At 42.3% G+C, this 23941-nt stretch overlaps 1 protein-coding gene across 5 annotated transcripts in view; it reads right to left on the bottom strand.

Moving 5' to 3' along the window:
- The window catches only part of AFAP1 (actin filament associated protein 1), a 174912-nt gene that overhangs the window by 58772 nt on the left and 92199 nt on the right, over positions 1-23941 (bottom strand). For all 5 annotated transcript variants that reach the window (XM_006128231.5, XM_006128235.5, XM_089777792.1 and 2 more), the window contains one exon: positions 7060-7168. In XM_006128231.5, the coding sequence (XP_006128293.3) occupies positions 7060-7168 (109 nt within the window). The remainder of the gene's footprint in view (positions 1-7059; positions 7169-23941) is intronic.

Genomic DNA, 23941 nt, shown 5'->3' with positions numbered 1-23941 from the left:
AGTGAATATGAAAATGTGGAGCTTGGTATTTAAATCATCATTTTTAGGGAAGCCCTTCCCTCAGCGACATAGCTAAGTGGGAAGCTGCCACAACACTGGCCCATCCCTCTGGCAACACTAATCCTCCTTGAAAGGTAGCTCGTGACTCACTCCATTCTTTCCATATTCAGGACCAGCAATACTTTCAGGTGGGCATGAGTTGCCTCTTTCCCCACTTCCAATTTAACAGTGATCCAGGGTATAGTTAGGCCACTGATGTCCTGCTCTTGTCACAGCTTCTAGCAGTGGGATTACGGAGAGTCCAATCCCTGTCCAAAGCGATCTTATCTTTGCTTTAAAAGTGAATTGTGACTCTTCTCTCTTCTGTGCCACCTGATTCCCTCTGCATCTGGTCACCCTCTCAGAAGAGTGGCTAGCAGCAAAGTAGAAAAGGCTAAAAGAGCATTTAAATAAAGTGAGACGATGGAATCCTATTCCTGATAGTGCATATCAATTTAACTACTGGTGGGATTTCTACCTCCAAAATGAACTGACAAGGCTTTTTGTTAAAGATCGGTCCTGAACAAAAGAACATGCATTTCCAATATTGCCTTCATTAGGCCATGTTTAAGACTCTTCTGATGTAATACAGACACACCCTGAAAAAGCAGAATGATCTGTGAAAAGAACAACTACTAATTCTTATCAGATCACGGCCTAGCCAAATACCTTTCCCATCTGCATTTTTAGTATATCTGACACGGAGGAGGCAAAAGGCAATAAAATACAGTGAAAACAGATACTGTAATAGGCCATTTCCATTTTATGGGATGTTTTAACTTTCTCATATTCCATGAAAGAATTTTCCACCTAACTTAAATGCCATTGTTATCAGTCATCTCCATACTATATTATGAAGAATTGGATTCTTTTTACCTCAAGCGCCAACCAAATATCTTGTTTCCTTCACCACTTTTCAACAAGGTAATTTACTTAACCACTGCACTTTTTACAACATCCATATGCCTGCATAAAAATTATTAATATTATAATTATGGAGAAGCTGGAGAGAGGACTCCAAATGTAAGGTTAAGTTTTGTATTTCAACACACACACATACACACACACACACACGCCACACTGCATCCAACAATTTAAAAAGTCTTCTTTTAGAATGCATATACACATTATTAAAAATGTAACTATAGACCAAGTCAGGTTTTACAAGACATCTCAGTGGATAATTTATTCATTCATGAAACACTTCACGACCTAACTCCCTACTACCCCAACTGATGTTGCCATCATGGTAAAAACAAGGGCAATTATCAATATTGAGTAACCATATAAACTTAACATTCTTGTTCCTCACTACACCTCTTCTCCACTTCGTATTCACTTTCTCCAGACCATTCATGATTTTACAGGCCTCTACATAAAACTACAGACTTAAGCTTTCCCTTAAAAAAAAAGTGTCTAGTCCTTGCTGTTGCAAAGAGAACCTCCCAAACGTGACCTGTATGGAAAGATGCAGTTCCACTGCTGCAACTCAGAAACCTGATATCAACAAAAGGGAAACCGAGGAGCATGCTGTCAGTTCAACTGCTTCGGAAGGCAATGAGCTATAGCAGTGAAAGCGGTGATCTCAGTGGGATGTTAAAGTTAAAGGAAGGATCAATAGGGAGACTTTATTCCATCCCTTCTACAGCAGGCAGGATACTGTGGAATTAAGGGATGTAAAAGAGGAGTTGAATAGTTGACTCCCTGATAAGCCTAGGCCTATTGGGTAGTTAAGTGTTCCCCCGCCTTGCTGCCTCTATATCAGAGGCAGCAAAGGGGTAAGGGGGGGAGGAGAGTAGGAGCTGGAGAGAGCCAACTTAAAAGTCTCCGCAGTGCAAGAGGGGGTGTGACCGGCCTGCCAGGACCTGCACTGCCCCTGGGGGGACCTCACCCACTCTCCCTGCAGAGGGAAGGGGCAGGGCAGCAAGGAGCAATGGCACTCTCGGCACTCGGCCCGCCACGGTCGAGTTTAAGTGCGGCAAGACGCAGCAAAGAGGGGCAGAACAACACCGGTGCACGCTGGTTGGCTGCTGCGTCACCAGCCAGCCCGGAAAGGCCCTCATGATGGGGGCCTGAACTCACGACCCGGCGTCCAAGGGCGTGAGGATGCCCAGGGGTTGGGGCGCTGCAATGCCCTGACCTCACCTAGGCCATTTGAAAAGCAGCTGGGACAGAGGCAGCAGGGCAGCTCAGGGTGAAGGAGCCGCTGACCGGCCTCCAAGCGGAAGACCATTCCCCTATGCTGGAGGAGCATGAAGGGGAGCACCCGTATGCAGCAGATTCCAGCCAAGCCTGAGGAAGACTGCGGACGGGTAAGCCCCTGGGACCCACCGGCCCTGGAGCCTCTGTCATGGCCTTCGCCTCCCGCCCTGGCGCTTGGCTGACTTCTGCGCAGCTCAGCTGGGCTGCTGTGTGGGAGCAAGCAGGCAACCATTTGGGCTCCACGAGTGAGAGGCAGGAGGGGGAGGAGAAGCGAAAGAAAGTGAGGCAGGATGGGGAGGATATTTTGGAAAAAAAAAAAAAAAAAAAGATTAGATAATACAAAAAAAGACAGGAAAAATACTCCAATTTTTTTCGTACAATGTAAGCTGACACACACACACATACACACACACACACACACACTCTTTACAAATAAATGTTCTTGAAAAAATTTAGCAGTAATTGAATTGCACTCCCCGCTGTCAACTTTTTCTGGCCAAGCAAACGTTTTCATAGGTAGGTGTTCCTCGGGATATGAAAAATTATTTTAGGGGTTCCTCCATGGGAAAAAGGTTGGGAATCACTGCTCTGTGCAGTAGAGGGTAATGGTATATATTTGAGGCATTACATTGCAATAGATACTGCATGTCATGTATAGGCAGAATTCAATTTTATAAACAAACATAATATCAATGTTTATTTTAAAGCAGTTTTTCTAAGTTAATCAATTTTAAATTGTCATGGTTGTGGGAAATTATGGGGGGAGAGGTCAGACCACTGGGGAATCAGACAGTAATTTAACCACAACAGACCTGGGGATTCAAAACAATTAAAGCTTTATAACTGTCAAAATAACTAATAGAAATAGAAACTATCAACATAACATGTCAAAATATACAAATTAAACACCCTTAAAACAAACTCCAGTGAATTCTCAAGTAGCATTATTTTATTCCTTTCCCTAGGTGTGGACTTTTATAATTATCAATGGAAATATTTTGGGGGATATATGTTTGAACAGTGAAATCAACAATCACTGACATTTACCAGCAAAAATCTCAAGCCTAGTTTTACACTCTCTCTCTCGCTCTCTCTCTCTCTCACACCCACCCACCCACAGTTAGGGGATGTAAAAGAGTAGCCAAACAGTGCTGGTGGGATTTCAAAGGCAGAAGCACAGCAGTTGGAACCTGGCACAAGCGGGGCCTGCTTCAGTCCCTGCTCACGCTGGGTTCCACACTGCACCTCTGCCTTTGAAATGTAGCAAGAGATGTGGGCGGCTCTTAGTACATTTCAAAGGCAGAGGTGCAGCAGCGATATCAAGTGCCTCCCTCCACTCTTATCGATTAATCGAATAATGGCCTAATTAGCTGATCTATTGAAATGTAACATCTTTATACATAGACTCTCTCTCTCTCTGGCACAGCCTGATAGTTATTCTAGTTTCTAGTGCATCAATTACATGAACAAAAATAAGGAAACTGTTGTTATGGGAAGAATGCCCTAATGAGTTTTCAGATTATTCCTAATCATGTTTTCAAAGGGTTAACCTGAAGCTTAGACTCTGGATCAGTATTTTTCAATAAATGGAGATGGAAAAGAGTCATCATCATCTGGGGCACATTTTGAACTTTATTTCTATGTATTTTTCTCCTTTTTATAGGAAGATGTGAGCCTGTTCACTGTTAACTATGAATATGTTTTAATACACTACCGTAGCATTACAGAGTTACGAACAGCAGAGTTACAAACTGACCAGTCAGCCACCCAACTTATTTAGAACCAGATGTGGACAATCAGGCAGTGGCAGAGGAGGGAAAAAATCCCAAATACAGTGTAGTAAAATACAGCATACTATTAAAAAAGAAGAAAGGTATAAAACAGATCTGACAAGGTAAATAAATTCTCTCTGGGCTTGTTTTGTTTAAAATAAGATGGTTAAAAGCAGCATAAGTAAAGTTTCAAAGCTGTATTAAATCAGCTTTTATGAAAGAACAAACCTCATATTTTGTTCAGTGTTACGAAGATTTCAGAACAACTTTCCATCCCCAATGTGTTTGTACCTCTGAGGTTCAACTATATGAAGAGATAGATCATTATGTCTGCCCAAACATTCATGTGACTCATTAAAGCTACAGCTCTCTCTTTTTTCCCCTCCACTTCCTTAGGAAGCTGTTTTTGTTGTCTCAGCCCTTGGACACGGCAGTGTCCAACACGGTAGCCACTAGCCACTTGTGAATATTTAGCCACTGATGCTTCAGAACTGATTGGACACTATGGCCTTAAAATCTGTGTCTTCTCAATCACGTATACCTCAGAAATAGAACCATATCCTAGTGGTAGTTGTTACAAGTAAAATGAGTTTGGTGCTTCTATTTTAGTCACTTATTTTAGTCACTTATATTATTCTCACAGTCATAAGACAAGCTGGCACAAATGAACTCAGGTGGAATTTTGATAGACTAGACAGATAACAAGTACTGAAGAAGGCTTATAGTGAATGTAGCCACTAACTTTATAATAGATAAACAGAATTGCTGAGCTGACAGTACTTATATTCTTCTATAGGTGTTAAAAGAGCTGATGACAAATACAAAAGGTAATGGAATTCAGCAGAGCGGAAGCAATATAGGTTGTGGGTTGTACTTGTTAAGCATAACTTTTGTAGAAGTTATAGCTTTGATTTATGAAAGAGAGGGACAGTCTATCTCCTCTAAATGTTTCAGTGGTCTGGATAGTAATGAAGGACAATAAAAATAAGTCTGAAATTTGGTTAGCATGTTTTGGTTTTTAGCTCCACTGAAACAACTATTTTAAAATGCAGCTAATATTATCTTCTTGAGCTGGGTGCTTGCATGTAACAGCTAAACATGAAATGGCAGTTCACTGAGTCAGAGGGTGTGAGCAGGACCACCCTGTGCTATTTCCAAGGGAGAAGCAGGGAGTGGAAATCCCTGAACACTGCTGAAACTGAGTGTATCTACATTCATTTTACATGATTTGTGACTCTTTATTTATTTATTTATTGCTTGAATTGCCTGGGTTAAGTTATTCCTATTAACAAATGCCAAATTTTCTTTGTTTTTTTTTTAATGTTTAGAGCTAATGCATGCATATGATTCTCCAAGCAAAACAAAGGCCTGTCTATAATCAACAGCGTACAAATGGCACACAGATCATTTGTTGGTGTTATAATGGTTCTCTTGATTCACTGAGTAGAACAGGTTTTATTTCTGCATTCATTTAGATTTAAACAACAATAAAAATGGTCTAACAAATTTAGGGTCATGAATGATGATGATCCAGCAGAAAAATGTTTATACACTAATGATGAATTACCTCTGCCAGTCAACAAATAAGAGCAGCAGAATAACAATTTTTGCCTCCTCCAACTAGAGACATAAAGGGTTAACCGATTAACGTTAACCGATTAACCCCTACGCACTGCCTTAGCAGCATGCTTACCAGGATAACTGGTTAACTGGGCTCTGGCCCGGATGGCTGCTGCAGCCTGCCACATCATCTACCTGAGCGTGCAGTGGGCTCTGCCTGGCTCACCACGCCTACTTGTAGGCAGAGGGTGCTCTAGCCTGGCCAGGCAGGATCAGCATGCTCCCCCCGCCCCCCCTACAGCGGGCCATACCTGGCTGGAGAGTCCCCATCCAACAGCTAGAGTTGCCAAATGGTTAAAACAAAAATACCGAACCCCCTCCCCCCTCCCCCCCCCCAAAAAAAAACCGGGAAAAATTCTGTTGAAAGACCAAAGTTGTTGAGAGAAAACAAAAAAAGACTTAAGCCAAAAATAAATAAATAAATAAATAAAACAGCATTAAAACAGCATGTCCCCTTTAAGCGTGAGGGATAGGAACAGGGGAGCAGTTGAGCACTAAGACCCCTTGGTCTTTTGGCCGGCAGCCATTTTGTGCCGATAGCCTTGTGGAACCAGGTAAGCGTGGGGGCTGGGGTGGTTCGGGGGGGGGAGGGGCGGAGGCCGGGCGCTGAGTGTTTGTAGGGTATTTTCGCCTCCTGGCTGAGTAAAAATTCAGAAAATACCGGACATCTCAGGTGTCCGGTATTCTCTGAACCTTTTTACCAGACAGGAGGCAAAATTACCGGATTGTCCAGGTAAATACCGGACACCTGGCAACCCTACCAACAGCACAGTATGGAGGCCCTACCTGGCCCAAGCAGCCTGTGCCTGCAGTGGGCTAAGCACACTGTAGGCGGGGCTGCTCCAGTTCCTCCCCCACCACATCCGTAGCGTGGCAGGAGATTAACTGGTTAAACCTATAGCTAATAATTTACATGGGATTTTAAACCGCTACCTCCAAACCACAGAAAAACACCCTCCATCTTTTAGTACTTAAACATCTAGTTACCTAAATCTGCATAGCTGTTCAATGGCAGGCATGCCATTATTCTATTATTGTGATCCAATGTGATGTTGATGGAAGCTAGGTTAGCCTTGCCAAGTATTTTGTCTATGATCACAGGAGGGGGAAGGGGCCAAGTGCAAAGTTTTGGTGATTGATCAGGAGGTAGCACTCTTGTCCACGAGTTGCTATTGAACTAGTATCACTGGATAGCATTGGAGGAAGTGGTCACTCACAGCAGAAACTGTTTCGGGGTCCAGTGTGCCTACCTGACCTCCCTGTCATAAAACCAGATACAAATAACAGCAAACTCTTCACATAATTCTTAACTTCAGAGGATGTAAAGAGAGAGAAGTTTTCTTTTTTATGTCTTCATGTTTTAAAGCAGTGAAATTAACTAAAACAGATAATTGCTTAGGGCAGCCACAGAAAGTATGTTACTCACTAGAGGTGATGTATTCAGGAGCTTTTCCAGGACTAAGTGGCACCGCTTCCTCATAGTAGCCTTCAGGAAGGGATGATGTTGGTAGTGGTGGAGGCCCGTTATCTGGTGGCTAAATGAAGAAAGAAATTAATGAGATCAAAAGCTCTCCAGATCATGACAAATAAAATGCACCTAAGATGTCTGCTGATGTTCACTGCTAATTAGAGGAACACTATCCAGGTTAGCAATGCCAACTAATTCGTTTGTGATTATACAGAAAAGCCCAGGGAAGTACTCATGCTTCTTCATACCACAGATTTGTGGAGAGTAGCAACTTTTAGAAATAAAATAGGTCTAAGTTTTAAGCTCCCACCAGGCTGTTATAATAAAATATGGTTAAAGAGAACAGTGCATCAGAAGGAATTTAGCCACATGATCTTCCAGTTGCAGAGTACTTCACTTTGGGGTAAGGAGAGAAACTAAGGCCAGGTATACACTAGACCTGGAAGGTCGGCTTAAGGTACGCAACTCCAGCAACTGTGAGGTGTACAGGCACTGCCCGGAGCTGCCCTCAGTGTTCATAATAGACCCACTAAAACAAATGCCAGAACATCGATCTCCAGAGCAGCGAATGAAGGCGTGTGCTAAGTAATGAATTGTGACTCTTGGGGTCAGCTTATTCCCTGGTCAGCTCTTGAATGTTTGCCTCTGCTGGCTCAGGGTAGACTTCAATGTCCCACTCTAGTCTTAAATTATTTTCCGTGTGTGTGTGTGTGTGAATTTATAATATATGAACTTCCTATTATTAAACCAATTCATCTACGAAATATTGGTCTTGAGAGCCATGCATATTTTGATGTAACACAGACACAAGGCTTCTAAACTATCTTTTATTCAGCAATAAATAAGAGATTCCAATAGAGATCTGAAAAAAATGCTGGTTTTTAATCTAAATGTTATTCAAAAAGAAAGTGGAAAAAAAAGAAGGGAAATGAAACACAAATGGTGCTTGTCTGAATTCGACCCCTTTAGAGCACTGGGTTACTTCACACAGCTGGAGCGGGTAAACATGTGCAGCCAATGTCAACACAGATGGAATCCATTTCTGAATTAACCAGGATCTGTTTTTTTAAATGTATTTTGCAGTGCTTGCTATGCACAAAGTTTTAAAAACAATGGGAAAAAAACCCTCAGCACAATAGCTTTTGAAAGATGCACAATTAACAGAAACAACTGAAGGCACTTTTCAAAAATGTCCATTATAAAGAATGTATTCTGATTAAAATGAGCCAGCTTGCTTTTGTTCTTTTTTTAAGCAGAAAAATAGACCACATTGAAAGTCTATAGTGTAAATCTTTGTGTTCTCTATGAAATCTAACACTTCTAACGCTCCTTACATCAAATAAAAGAATGTCTGTAGGTGCGCACATACAGACATTCTGATATTACTGATATTTATAATGTTTAAACAAACCCATGTTATTGCTATTTGTATTGTTGAAGCCTTTCAATTCCCTATAAAGTTGTAAATTGTTCTGATAACTTTTCAAGAGCAGAACTTGCACTGAGCTGTTAAGTACGCACCAAAACAAACACCAGATTTCAATAAAACTCAATTAATTATCTGCAAGTGATAAGCATCCCCAATTTCAACTAGCATGCTTATTAGACATCCTTCACAACTAGACAATTTGCTCCTATTTTTTTTTAGCCTTTCCATCTGGCATATATCTTCTAATATTCAAATTGGCATGATGCTAGCAGTTTTGAATGAAGTGCATCCTTGACAACCTGACTGCCTGAGGTCACTAAAGAAACTACAACTACTCTTACAGAAAGTGCAATGTTACCTCTATATCCTTGCTAAATGTCTGCTTTGTTTTAGCCAAGTACTACAGATTGGGTTGTTGCAATCTCCCCTGGCTAGAGTATTCTTCATTTCCTATCCATAGCAACTTTCATAGGACTCAGAGGGACTACAAATTATTTATCACTGACACTCTAACACAGTGGTTCCCAAACTTTTCAGAATCACGCCCCCCTTTTGATTTCTGAGAAACCCTCATGCCCCCCACCTCTTCTTTACCATCATCCAAACCCCCTTTTAACAAAAAAATTCAATTTGTAATTTTAAAATTAAAAATAAACACAAAATCTTGGTATAAAAATTATTTTAAATTAAAAATATGCACAAATAGCTTTTCTTGGCACAAAAATTTAATAAAAATGTAATTTAACTTAAGAAATAGCAGAAACAAATCAAATTTAATGTGAAGGATGATGCTGCATTTTCTTCACAAGTTGGGAAATCCTAGGTTTGAAAGATGAAAGTGCGCAACGCAAATCATTTTTGACATCCAGTTGATTTCTCTGTTTTGTTTTTAATGTGACTAAACTTGAAAAGCTTTTTTCACAGAGGTAGGTTGATGAAAATGGAAGAATAATACGTAGCGCTTCTTCTCCAACTTCCGAGTACATTGGGAAATATTTTATCCAAAATTCCTTCAAGCTTGTGTTTTCGAAATTATCTTTTGCACTTGAATCATATTTTATTTCAAGTGCTTGTTCTTGCAATACTTCTGGCAATGAATCAACATCAATGCTGAATGGATTGCGTACTAATTTATGAATGGGGTTGCCAGAAAAGTTGTCTGGAAAATAGAGGATGAATGTGTCAGCAAGGCAGTCCAGGTGAAACACAATTTTGTTCTTCACATCCTCTCTACAAACTTCTTGGAAACCTTCATTTTCAATAAATGATGAAAATATTGGAAAAGACGAAAAGTTAGGCATCTGAGCTTGTGTTCGACGTTTCCAAAGCTGGACTTTTTCTGTAAATGCTTTGATGGCATCACGGTGTGTTATAACGTTTGCAGCGTTGTTTCCCTGCAGCTTCAATCTGAGGTTGTTCAAAGATTCAAAAATGTCCACCAGGTATGCCAGTGAAAGCTGAAACGTTTGGTCTGTAAATGCATGATATAACTCTTCTTTCTTCTGTTGCTTGAGGAAAATTTCCACTTCATCTTTCAGTTCAAATCTTGAAAGCATGTTACCTTTGGACAGCCATCATACCTCCATGTGAAACAAGAGTTTTATGATCTGCTCCCAAATCCATGCAAAGAGCATCAAAAAGTCTCGTATTTAAAGCACTGCTCTTCTCAAAATTGACAATTTTGATGGCCAAATTCAATGAGTCACATAGGTCATCTGGAAGTGTTTTAGCAGCCATTGCTAGTCTGCGTATGACGCAGTGAGTTGTGGTTACGGCTGGATTTTTTTTCCTTTCACCAATGTCACAAATCCAGAGCAAGAGCCAAGCATTGCGGGAGCACCGTCTGTGCATACACCAACCAGTTTTCCCCACGAAAGTCTATTTTCTTAAAAAAAGTCAGAAACCGTTTTCATAATATCAGAAGACTTTGATGTGGTCATCAATTCCTTCGAAAAAAGCAGCTCTTCTTTCACAGTTCCATTGTTAATTAATCAAACTTAGACAAGCAGCTGACAACATTGTGCTACAGTAGTGGTATTGTCTCACTGAATTGCAAAAAAAAAAAAAAAAAAAAAAAGATGCCAACACTTCCTCCACAACTTGAAGTTTAAGATCTTTCGCCAGCTCATCGATGCGATGTTTCACGGAATTGTCAGAAAGCAAAATTTTCGATAGTTTTTTCTTGCTTTCGACACCAAGCACAATATCAACTGCTTTCAACAAGCAAAGCTTCACAAGAGTTTCTCCGATTATGTGCGCTTTCTTGGCTTTAGAGATGAGCAATGACAGTTCATAAGATGCTTCTACTGCTTTAGCCAATGCTTGATAAAAAGCTCCAGTAGTGTCCAGCTTCATGCATTTCAAATTTTGAAGTTTAGCAGCAAAAAACTCTCTTGGTTTCTGTCAAAGCGCTGTGGTTCTTCATCAAGTGTCTCTCAAGACGACTAGGTCTCAAGGCGTCATTGCTAAGAACTGTGTGGCATACTACGCATTGAGGATGATCAATCCCGTTTTTTTCCATGATAGTGAAGCCATTCTTAATGTAGTCTTCATCGCACTTCCTTTTCTTAATCGCAGCCATAATATATTAAATTAAAAAAAAAAAATCTATAAAAATATTTTTCCCAATTACAATAAATTTAATGGACGCAAGTTACTTTGATAAGTTATTGCAAATGTTTATTTACTACTACTCTTATGTACAGTTGTGCACTGCCTTATATATACCCCACCACCAGTAACCATGCAAGACTGGCTACCTATTCCCACGACAGAACAGTCCCAAACACTCCTGCAAGTGTGAAAAAGTTCCATTGCCTTCTACATCGTTCTTTGGCCTCCCCACTAACCAAACCAGTACCCCTACACATCAAAAGGCAATATAAATATATATATATTCACATTTCATGGCATGAAATTTGAAAATTAAAATTTTTTTATGGTAGTGTCTCCAATCTTTTTACACCCAAGATCACTTTTTAAATGTCAGGGAAAGCCCGAAGACCCCACCCTTTTCTAGAGGCCCTACCCTCTCCCTTTCCCTCCTCTCCATTTGCTGTCCCCAGCCCTTACTCACTCTCACTGGATTGAGACAGGATGTGCTGGCTCTGGGGTGGGAATGAGGATTTGGGTGTGGGAAGGGGTGAAGGTGCAAGCTCTGGGAGGGAATTTGGGTGCAGGAAGAGGTGGAGAAGAGGCTTCTGGCTCAGGGAGGGGGCTCCAGGCTGGAGAGTGTTGGGGTCAGGAGTATTGGGATGCTGAGCAAACCACAGGCTTGTGGATGAGGGTGCAGGAGTTCAGGCTGAGGTGTCGGAGGGGCTCAGGGCAGAGGGGTTGGGAGTATGATGGGCTCAGGACACAGATTTGCAGTGTGTAGACTGTGCAGTAGTGTTGTGGCAGAAGACTGAGGATGTGAGATGCTCAGGACAAGGGATTCCAGTGTATGATAGCTCAGGATTGAGATGTGTGTGAGGATGCAGGGGTGTTATGATGCTGTGGCCACATGGGGGCTTGGACCCAATTGGGGCCTTGTGGGCCTGACTTCATTTGTAAATAATATATTTCCAGCACAAATGTTTCAGCAATGTCTTTATTTATGGGAAGAGCAGGGAAACTGTTTTGGGTCAGGGACCACACAAGTGGGATGCAAAAAAACCCCAAACCCTCCTAGGCCCCCCCAAGTCCGACTGATGTGGCTGCAACTGAGACACCTCCCTCCCCTGGCAACCCAGCCCCACGCAGGGTGGGTAGGTAGGACTGAGGTTCAAGGACTCAGGCCAGATTAATTTTTCTGGGGTTCCAGGGTTACTGGAATTTGTGGGCCCCTCTACACTCTGAGGTGGGGCCAAAATGAAGGAATCCAGTGTGCAGGACAGGGCTATCAGTCAGTGAGATAGGGATGGGGTGCAGAATCTGGGAGGAAAATAGGCTACAGGAGCAAGCTGGGTGTAGGTGTCTGGCCAGGAGGTAGGGGACAGGAGCAGGGTCCTGGTGGGGCCCTGAGCATGGGACAGAAGGGGCCCTGGGCAATGTACTCGTGGAAGTTTGAGCAGGGGAGGCAGGGTACTCGTGGGGGTTTGGGGTCTGGACGGGGGCAGGGTACTTTTGGTGGTCTCGGCGGGGGGGCAGGGTACTCGTGGGGGTCTGGATGGGGGGAGAGGACAGCTAAGCTGGTACCTGGGGGTCCAGTAACCAAGTCCGGGGTCTCAGAAAGCAAGTGTTCAGCTTATTCCCTGTGCTGCTGCCTGACTTTGAACTAGCAGCTCTTTGAAATTCTGCCCCATTCCAGCCTTTATTCAATGATCATTCAAGGAGCGGAGCTCCCCCCGTGGCCCCTATTGTCCGGGGGAAATGTGGCTCTCTGGCAGGTCTATAGCCCCGGGAGGAGAGAGGGAGACAGACCTGGGAAGTCACCAAGCAAAAGATGAACTTTGGGTGAGGTAACGCCAGCGCCGGCGCTTTCTTGGGGAATGGGGGGAGAGAAGGAACTGAGTAACCTCGCACCCCCCCTCTCCCCGGAATTTCTTCACGCCACCCAGGGAAGCGCACCCCCCAGTTTGGGAATCTATGCTAAAGCATAATGATGTGAAGATGAGATACTGACAAAGAAAGTCACTCCTAGTGGCAGACACTCTTAGTAGCAGTTCTTAATTTGTAATGAAAGGTGCCAGTGGTCAAATGTTCTTGTTTTTTGTTTTTTTTACATTCATAACCAAATGCAGCAAGCTCAGAGTACAAATTAATTACTGCACAACTACAACACAAATAACTGTGGAACAGGACACAAGTGTACCAAAGTATTTTCAAATCTCAAATGAGAGGCTCCAGGCATTCCAACAAAGCACCAACCCCCATTGGGCATTATATGCAGTTCCAAAAAAATACAAGGTCATTCTTAAGGATTGGTCAGGTATACAAGATGAAGCATGGAACATATTTACTGTTCAGGCATGAATGTCAATTTGTGAGTGCATGTGGAACCATGTTAGCTGTGCAAAAAGTATAGTGATTGGCAACAGATGGAGACTCTACAGCGGGTAGGGGGGGAAACCTTTTTTGGGTCGGAGGCCACCACCCACAGAAAAATCAGTTGGGGGTTGAACACAAGTGAGAAGCAAAAAAAATCCAAAACAAAACCCTCACTGACATGGCCCCTAACTGAGAAGCAGAAAAACACTCCCCACATTCCCCTCACATACCAGAGCTTTGGGGGAGGGGGGCACTCTAGTAGATTCTGTGTGCTCCACCCCCACAGTGGGATAGCAGTGGGGCTGGAGCACCAGTGAAGGCTCCCCATTACTGGGGGGAGGGGCAGATCCAGACAAGCCGGGGGTCACATCTGGTCCTCGGGCCTGAAGTCCCGTCCCCCCCCCCCCCCGCTCTACAGCCTCATGAAATCCCACCCAATCTTGGGGAATGGCATAGACCAGTTCATTTTTAATCACAGGAAACACTTTCCAATTTTTGGGAAGTAATTTCTCTAGTGGACACTGAGGCAAGAGCTGTGATTAGGAAATTAAAGTTGCATTTTGCAAGATCTGGCATACTTGGTATGCTATGTGTAGACCATAGAGCTAACGTGCTTGCTTGCCTACCCATATATTTTCTTACAGATTTCTCATGGTTATGATCATATGTTTATTATAATATGTTAAAATAGGTATATTAAAGTAGTTTAGCTGTAACACAAAAGGCTTACAAGCAACATTCTGTATTTTGAGCTAATGCCAATTCTGGGATCTTTCACATAGATAGAAAAGTCAACGTGCATATATTTGAGACCTTTAACCTACACAAGAAAGTGATAAGATAAAGCACCCTTTAATAGCACAGGGGGCTTCCAACCATACCCTCAAACTTCACAGGTACACCACAACTTGGAAAAACCTGAAATAACCTTTTGAGACCAAAACAAAATAACTGATTAGATATCTCATTTGTTATTCCTGTCCTAATCACAAAAGGGGCCACAGTAACAAATTTATATAAATGATAATAAGTTGAGATCAATGATGTACTGAGTTATAGGAAAAAGACACTTCACCATTTGTATTTCTTCACCTTACTAATAAGGAGAAAGGGAAACAGCTCCTACTGAATATGCATCAAACATAACATCAGAGTAACATATTATAAAAACGGCATCCCCGCCGAGAAGAGGATGTTGTCCTTCGAAGGTGCCAGAACGATGGCCAATGGTAATCACGGGGAAGATGAGGGTGATGAAGAAGATGATGGATAACACTTCAGATTGTTCTACAAGGGTATATGGAAATACAGATGTATATTCTTATCTATCTTGCTAAGTTGGGGCATAGTGATTGTGCTAAATGTGTTGTTAAACTATATTTGTAAATATATAAGAGTCCCTATAGTATGAGCATTGCAAGTGTGCACATCGGGATTCCCAAATATTGAATAATTAAAATGTTAGGCCTGATCCTTGGACAAGGACCTGTCAACCCTCAAAGTGATAACTGGAAATTCATAATGAATCTATATAATTAATACATAAAAGAAAGATCAGGCAACGTATTCTCAGATTAGTCACGGTACACTATACCAGAATCCAAAAACAATTCAGCACCAATCTGAGCACACAATATCTTCCCCTAGACAACCAATAAGGAATCAAAAGATGAAGTTGGCAGCAAAAATAGTAAGAGCCAGATGGCAAAGGCAAAACATATAGGAAGGGATCCCCAACTGAAAATGTGGGGTAATATATCACAAGACACCCTCCACAGGGCCTAGATAGCAGCCCATAAAAAGGTATGTCTACACTGCAATGATATTGTGCGTATCACCAACATCACAAAGCAAAAACATTTGGAAAGAGGAGCAGAGGTTGCAAAAGGCAGGAGGAAGTCAGTCTGTGTGCATATGGCTAGAATACTAGCAACAGTATCTCTGTAAAGAGTTGAGTCTTTTTATGTTACCATCCAACATCCAGTACATTAAACACTAATCTAAATATTCGCTCAATATTTCTTTATATTGTTAAACAAGTTCTTGCACCATACCTAAAGTCATTATAAATAATAAACGGTGGATTATGATAGAATAGAAAATTAAAATATATTAAGCTGTGGTTTTAATCACAACGTAAAATTAATACCACAAACCTCAGAAAACAAATTCCACGTCAGTTGAGCAACAAGCAAATAAATAATATTTAGAAGTGGCAATATTTGATTTATGCAATAGCACTGCTGCCCTGGGACAGAAATACAAGAACCTAAATTTTAGCTAGAATATCTGTCAAGATGGGTCTGAATTTGAGGTATTTATTAAATAAAATGTGCAACACTGAAATTCAGTACACACAACTTAAATGACAAAAGGCAATAAAAAGTCACATCCCCCAACTCCATGGCACAGTGACAGAAAAAAAATACAAAAATAAGTTACATCAGAGATTCAAAAACAAAAAGGATGAAAAAACTGAATTTGTTTTATTTATGATTAATAATGAATAATTAGTACATATCCATTTGGAGGTGTTATTCAGACAACTAGAAACACACAGATGAAGAACCCAGAAAACAAAGAAAAGGCAGAACAAATTGTGTGTGTGTGTGTGTGTGTGTGTGTGTGTGTGTGTGTGTGTGTGTATAGAGAGAGAGAGAGAGAGATAAAACCACTCAAAATTGGTCTATGAACCAAAAAGATTCAGGTGTTGAGGGAAAAGCGATTCCAAAAGGATTGATTTAAATTATAGTCTGTATGAAAAGCATTAGTCAGACGTAATTATTGATTTTTTTAATTGTAACTGTGCTAGGCGCTTCCCACTAAAGACGAAAGATACTTCCCTCCTAAAGGAACTTACGAGATATTTATGCACATAACATGATGAAAGGACAAGAGAAGAAACAGCAGGCACAGGGAGAAGAGAGAATGAACAGGGTAATGTCAATCAAATCATGCCATTATTCTGTGACGGTTTGTGCACAAGATGCAATAGTGAGGAGTTTTCTTTAAAAAAAAAATGAAGCAAATAGGAGAAAATTTTGGGTGGGATTTTCATAAGTGGTCAACATGGTCCTAATTCTACTCCCTTTGAAATCAACAGGAATTATATCATCAGTGGGAGCAGAGTTAGGCTAATGATGTGCTTTGGAAAATTTCACCTTTTAGTTTAAGCAAATTTAAAGGAGGAAACTACCTCAGGAAAGACATTCCACAGATGGGAATGACGTGACAATAAGAAACTGGCAACATGATGAGACCTGACTGCAGTAAATGAGAGTGCAATACCTTCAAGCAGTGGCTCTCTAGAGTATTGTACTGAGGGGGAATGCATACTCTGCGAGGGGAGGGAGGAGGAGGAGGTGGGGTGGCAACTCATCTAACTACCTTTCTAATTTTACAACAGGCTACGTGAAAAGCACCAGAAAAGTTAGTACAAATTAAAATTTCACACAGACAATGACTTGTTTATGCTGCTTTACATGCTGCATCAGTGTTTCTCAACCCAGAGGTCACAATTTATTTTACAATTGTAATGGTAAAAATAAGAATGTTTGCATTTTTCAGTAGAATGCTGTGGCACTTCTGTATCTTTGTGTATGATTTTGTAAGCAAGCAGTTTTTAAGTGAGGTGAAACCTGGGAATTTGCAAGACAAATCAGCCTCCTGAAAGGGGTACAGAAGTCTGGGAGGGAAGAGATTCAATTCTGCTTCATTAAGACTCACAGGTCACTATGACTTTGGTACAGCAGTTTGATTCCACTGTAAACCCTAATTGTAGTGGATTGAGCAAATGGCTGAAATGTAGTAAAAGACTATGTGGCCTTGCAGGCCAGCAACGTAATAAAGCTTTGAAACAGGATTCAATTTATGTTATTCTTCATAAAAGGGTGTTAACTCAGAATTAGATCACTTAAACTAAAATATTCCTAGTAGCAATTCAAATATCAAGAAAAAAACATAAGAAACAGCATTCTGAAAGACAACATAGCCAGAAGAAAGTACAGAAACTGTTTTTAGTTCTATTTACTTACGCAAACATTTCCCAGATGCCCTGTGGACCCAAACACACAGAACCAGTGACACACACACATTTAACAAAAACAAAGGCAATTATGGTTAGGAGGAGGGAAATTTTCCAAGAACTGACTGATCATCTTCAGGTAAGGAAGGATGTTCTTCCAGTCTCCAGAACATATACAGGTTTGGGTTCCTTCCAGAGTCTTCATTGCCACAGGATACTTAAGATTAGCTGCAAGAAATATCCACGTCTAGGTGGCCAAGAGAATGCACCTCCTGCTTGTTACCCCAAAAATAGTTTCACTGGAGACCACCCAGGGTTACACTAGCATGGATTTATTGCTTGAGGAATTAGCACTCCACTGTATGCACTACAAAAATAGAGCTGCCACCAAAGGTTTAAACTAAAGAGGAAACCAGCTATCTCTCCCTCTCACACACACAAACAAGCACACATTCACATACATTGATTCCTGTCCTCTGGCACTCACACACTTACACAGGCATATGGGTTACAGAAGGAACCAACGCATGTAGATCCTGGAGGGTCTGTCTGCTCATCATGGCTGGCAAGCTGGTCAGAAAAGACACTGGCTGCAGCAAGGAGTTTCTCAGGAGCAGGGGAAGAAAAAGGAGTCTCACATGTGTTCCCTCTTCTTATATTGTGTCTGAATGGCCCCTGTGACTCATCCACCTTGTCACCAGGGAGCATGCCCAGACTTCCCTTTATCCAGCAAAGCAGCAGTCTCTGATGACTCATCACCATGTGCTCTAGCCTTAGCATTGCAAATTCAAAAACACACTCATACTCTCTCTCTCTCTCTCTCCATCACTCAGGGGAGAATGCAGTTTAGAGCAAGTTACGAACAAAGTGGCTGAGAATTACAAAGGTTACAAAGTTGCAGCTTACAGTAAGTTTCTGAAAGTTACAAAGATTACAAAGTTTTACAAAGCAAGGTTTGACAAAGGTTACAATGAGTTGCAATTTAAAACCTTAGACCTTACAGTTAGTGTAGTTTCAGAAAATGCATGTGTAAAATCAAGTAAGCTCAGGCAGAGGTTTTTTATGCAACAATGCTGACAAATATCAGAGGGGTAGCCGTGTTAGTCTGAATCTGCAAAAGCGACGAAGAGTCCTGTGGCACCTTATAGACTAACTGAAGTGTAGGAGCATAAGCTTTCGTGGGCAAAGACCCACTTCGTCAGATGCATGTAGTGGAAATTTCCAGAGGCAGGAATAAATATGCAGGCCAGGATCAGGCTGGAGATGACCAGGTGGATCCAATCAAGGAGGATGAGGCCCACTTCTAGCAGCTGATCTGGAGGTGTGAATTCCAAGAGAATAGAAGCTGCTTTTGTAGTTAGCAAGCCATTCACAGTGTCATAATGCTGACAAATGTTATCCCAGTTATAGTGAGCCATGGAAGGGAAGTTTACTCACCTGGTACGGTAACTGGAGTTCTTCGAGATTGTCCTCATGAGCAGGGCTCGCCGAGCCGCGGCAAGCCTCGCTCGCCAGCTGCGCTGTCCGGTGTTATGCACATGCGCAGATTGCCCGAACCCGGCTCTTCTGGGATGTAATCTACTTGCCATGGGCGAGTAGATTACATAGATTGTTGAGCCCTGCTCATGAGTGTTCCACCTTAGGTACTTGAGCGCCGCTGTGCCTCTAAGTCAGAGACTTCAGGTAGCAGTGCCCATAGTCGGCTGCACACACAGAATGCTGATGCGCAACATTTGAAATGGCTCTCTCACATGTGCAGCCAATCATCTCTTCAGTTCCTTCTCTGACTCTCATGTTTATAGAATCATAGAATACTAGGACTGGAAGGGACCTCGAGAGGTCATCGAGTCCAGTCCACTGCCCGCATGGCAGGATCAAGTACTGTCTAGACCATCTCTAATAGACATTTATCTAACCTACTCTTAAATATCTCCACAGACGGAGATTCTACAACCCCCCTGGGCAATTGTTGTTGCCCAGTGTTGTTGAGTCTGAAGCAGAGGGAAGGAAGGGTGGGTGGCGGAGCACCCAAAGAGACAATCATCTTGAAGAACTCCAGTTACTGAACCAAGTAAGTAACCTTCCCTTCTTCTTCGGGGAGTGTCCCTGGGGATGCTCCACCTTGGGTGATTACAAAGCAGTAGTTGTGCTCGGTGGTGGATGCTTCGGCAGATGTGACAAAGTATTGTTCAGCAAAAATGCATATCAGAGTCTGCAAAGGACTAAATGGCATAAATGTTGCATGAAAACGGGTGCTGAGACCAATGTGGCAGCCTTGCAGATTTCCTCTTCTGGTATGCCCTGGAGGAAACACTGCTGATGCTGCCATAACTCTTGTGGAGTGAGCCCGTAAGTTGGGTGGAGGCTCCTTCTGAAATATAGAATAAGCTAGGTGTATACAGCCCGAGATCCATTTGGATAGTCTTTGTTTTGAGATGGGTAACCCTTCTGTGATCGTGAACGTTGCAAGTAAAAGGTGACTGCCCTGTGGATATCCAGGGTGTGCAAAGCCGTATCCTTGTGGTCCTTATGGGGTTTCAGGAAGAAGACAGGTAAGTATATGGGTCCCTTGCTATGGAATGGGGTAAATACCTTTGGGAGAAACTTGGGGTGAGTATGGAGGATCACTTTATCCTTATAAAAATTGTATATGGGGGGGTTCTGTCAAAGCCCCCAGCTTCCCTACTCTTCATGCAGAAGTAATTGCAACAAGGAAGGTGACCCTCATTGATAGGTGTATCAAGGAACAGGTAGCTAAGGGTTCAAAGGGTTTGCCTGTAATAGACCGAGTATGAGACTGAGGTCTCATGCAGGTGTTGGATCTCTTCGTGGTGGAAACATATTGTATAGGCCATAGAGGAATTGTTTAATGGAAGCGTGAGTAAAAGCAGAGTGACCCTGTAGTGGAGGATGCAGAGCTGCAATGGCGGCAAGGTGCACTTTGATAAGAGTTTAAGAATAGTCCGGTCAAGTGCAGGTCCAGGAGGTAACGTAGTATATGTGATACCCCGGTATCTGTTGGAGTGCAGTTAAGTTCTGAACACCAGACTGTAAACCATGCCATTTTTGTTTGTATGTTTTTCTAGTTGTAGGTCCGCGGCAGTTCATGAGGATTTGCTTCCAGGTAGACTACCTCTATGGGAGTCAACCAGCTAACATCCACACATTAAGATGGAGTGTATGGACAGCTGGATGGTGTATTTTCCCATTCTGTTCTGTGAGTAGAGATTGGACTGGTGGAAAACGATGTGGTGAAAGTACGCTCATCTACAAGAAGTAAGGGCAACAAGTTTGTCTTGGCCAACTGGGAGCTATGAGCGCTCCATGTAGCGCTACCACTTTGAAATGCCCCATGCAGCCGGGGGCCACCTGAGGTATCCCAAGGTTGCATGAGGCGTTTTAAAGCAGCAGTGCCGTGTGAAGCCTGGGATCTGCTGGGGACTCCCCCAATTACCCCAGGGTCCTGGTAGCATTGCCACTTTGAAACGCTGTGGGGAGCCCAGCGTCAGGAAACATGCGGCATTTCAAAGTGGCAATCCTAAGTGGAGCCCAGTACTCCCCAGCTGATCCCAGGCTCCACACAGTGCTGCCACTTTGAAACACAGCAAGGAGCTCGACAGTGGGCTCCCTGTGACGTTTCGAAGTGGCAGCGCCACATGTAACCCAGGTTCAGTGGGGGAGTCCCCAGCTGATCCCGGGCACCATGTGGCACTTTTGCCTTTGAAGTGCAGCTCCACAAGGTGTACAGATAGTTCGAACTAGCAAGCCATTCCGCACTATCTAGCCCGTGCCGCGTGTAGTCGCGTGGGACGGTGTTCGAACGAGCCGGCATTTAAAAATGGCGCCGGCCGGCTTATGCAAATGAAGCCCGGGAAATTCAAATCCCGGGCTTCATTTGCAAGTGCAGTATGCCTACACTACCCTGCTAGTTCGAACTAGCGGGGTAGTGTAGACATACCCTATCTTTCTAATTTACCTAATCATTTTCATTGTGCTACTATGTCAAATGCTTTAATGAAGTTAAAGTATATCAGATCTACTGCACTTAACTTTTCTTTAAAAAATAACCAACCAATTATTTTCTCAAGGAAGGTAATTGGGTTAGTCTGGTATAATCTACATTTGGTAAACCCATATTGCCTTATATCTCCTTTACCACATTCACTTCAATTATTTTAATTGTTTTTCCTTCAGGAACCACCAGCATGTCCTTGTCTATAGCCTAAAATGTAACAAGATGCCAACAGAAGCTACAGTATTAAAAATCTTGCATTAGTGTTAATTATGGCAGATGCTATTCAAGGTCCTTTTAAATTGAAATCATTATTCATCTTTTAACCATACTCAAGTGGCTTTAATCAACGGACTTTTATTGAACTTCTGCAATTTGACCTTTTAATACAAGGTGGAGGGAAATTAATTTCCAACATTTTTCTGAAAGGAAACAATATGTAACAATATCATAGGACTATTTTATCTCAAGATTTCTTCCTACGGTTCAATATTACTCATTATTTTTATAAGGGAAACCAGAAAGTAGAGACACACAATTTCCTATTCAGTATTCAAGAAATGTATTTTTCTTATATCATAATCCTATCCGCTTGTTTGAAAAAGAACCCATACAATTGGCATACTTTGTATTTACAGAGTGATTCATGTAATTTGCAACATCTCACTTTAAAAAATCCTTTTGATTTCACTCTGAATTTTCTTCTCCAATGGCACTCTCCCCCTTCTGGCATTTTCTAATAAAAGTCTATAAGTATTCCTGATAGAGAGCATGATAAAAGAATGCTGTCAAACTGATTCCAAACAATAGGAAGCCCATTTATATGGAAAACTCCTACAGAGTATGTATGTACATACATGGGAAGGAAGAGGAGGCAGGACTGACCTACTCTTTTGATTTATGCCTATAGGGAGTCTGGCACATTGCTGGACACTTGTTGTGGTTAAATAATTATTAGACTGTCAGCATTCCAGGAAAAACAAAAAGATGAATTCACTGTACTGCGGAAATAATGCAAAATAGATGTGTGCGCGGTGGGATTTTTTTTTTTTTTTGGACTGCACAGAGCATTATCTATCTCTGAAATCACTGACAGTGAAATGTACTCTGACAACCTAATGCATGGAAGTCCTAGGTGTTCTATCCCTGTCATGCTGTGGGCAATTTATGCTAGTCTTCCTCAGGAATACTTGAACAGCAGGACTACCAGAGTATTATTTCATTGCTTCACTGGAAAGGGTATTTTTAAAGCTGCTGGACAGTGCTGCAGTGGTGGCATCCTAAAAGATAAACCAGCAGCATGTGAGCAAAACACAGAGCATTACTTTGTTACTCCACTGAGCAAGAACTGGTCTTTGCCTGTCCTTTCAACTAATGATATTGCCACAGCAACAGAATCTGTTACAGGAGATCTAGTGCAAACATTATGATTGGAAAATATACACCGACACCTACTCAAGTACTCATGCTAAAATGGAAGGCTACTTACCTTTCAGTAACTGGAGTTCTTCAAGTTTCATGGTCACCATAGGTGCTATTGTACTCCATGCACTTACACCTGGAAGATTCTTTATTAGCAGCACCCATTAATCCATGCCTGTATCCTGCAACCCCTGAACTGCAGACACAAAAGTCCTACCACATATCCAGTTCCTACTCTACCTGGAATAAAGAGGATTCAGATAGAGCCGTGGTCACCAACCAGTAGATCGCGATCTACCGGTAGATCTCAGGGGCTCTAAGAGTAGCTCTTGAGCCCTCTCTGAACTGCGCGCCTGCACAGTACATTTACATTAGATTTCCTCATTTGAGGAGCAGCTACTCACTGAGCAACAACACGGGTGAGTAGCTGCGAGGAATGGTGGGAGCTGGGAGGTCGGGAGGGCTGAAACACCCCAGCCAGCTGAGTGTGGCTTTCAGCTGAAAGAGGCTGCCCTGCGCTCCAGCTGATCGGCGGCTTCTCCTCTGCACCTGCCCACGTGGAGCTTGCTGCACCCTGGCTGAGCGCCATGGCCAGCTGGGCGGGCAGCCACTTCTCTTCCTTCCAGCCCGGCTGCCCTGCGCTCAGCCCAGGGAGGCTGCATCTAGCTCCAGCTGTGCTGGAGCAAGCTTCCCAGGCTGAGCGCAGGATCACAGATGCCCATGTGATGGACTGTATACGACTAGCAATCCCAGACTACAACCCAGACTTCAAAACACTGGCAGATACTGCTCAGTCACAGGTGTCACACTGAGACTTTGTTATTGGAAGAAAAAATATATAATTATCAATACTTGATTTTAGATTTACAAAATAGCAGAGAACAAAATGTATAATTGTAAATGCTTCATTTGACGTTTAAATAGAATGAATTAAAAACAGACCATTTATTTCATAACTATAAACATGTGATTTTAATTTTATATA

This window comes from Pelodiscus sinensis, chromosome 4 (genome assembly GCF_052426305.1).
Source record: "Pelodiscus sinensis isolate ZL-2025 chromosome 4, ASM5242630v1, whole genome shotgun sequence".
NCBI lineage: Eukaryota > Metazoa > Chordata > Testudines > Trionychidae > Pelodiscus > Pelodiscus sinensis.
Note: the sequence above shows the minus strand (reverse complement) of the source record. Positions and strands in the feature narration are given on the sequence as shown.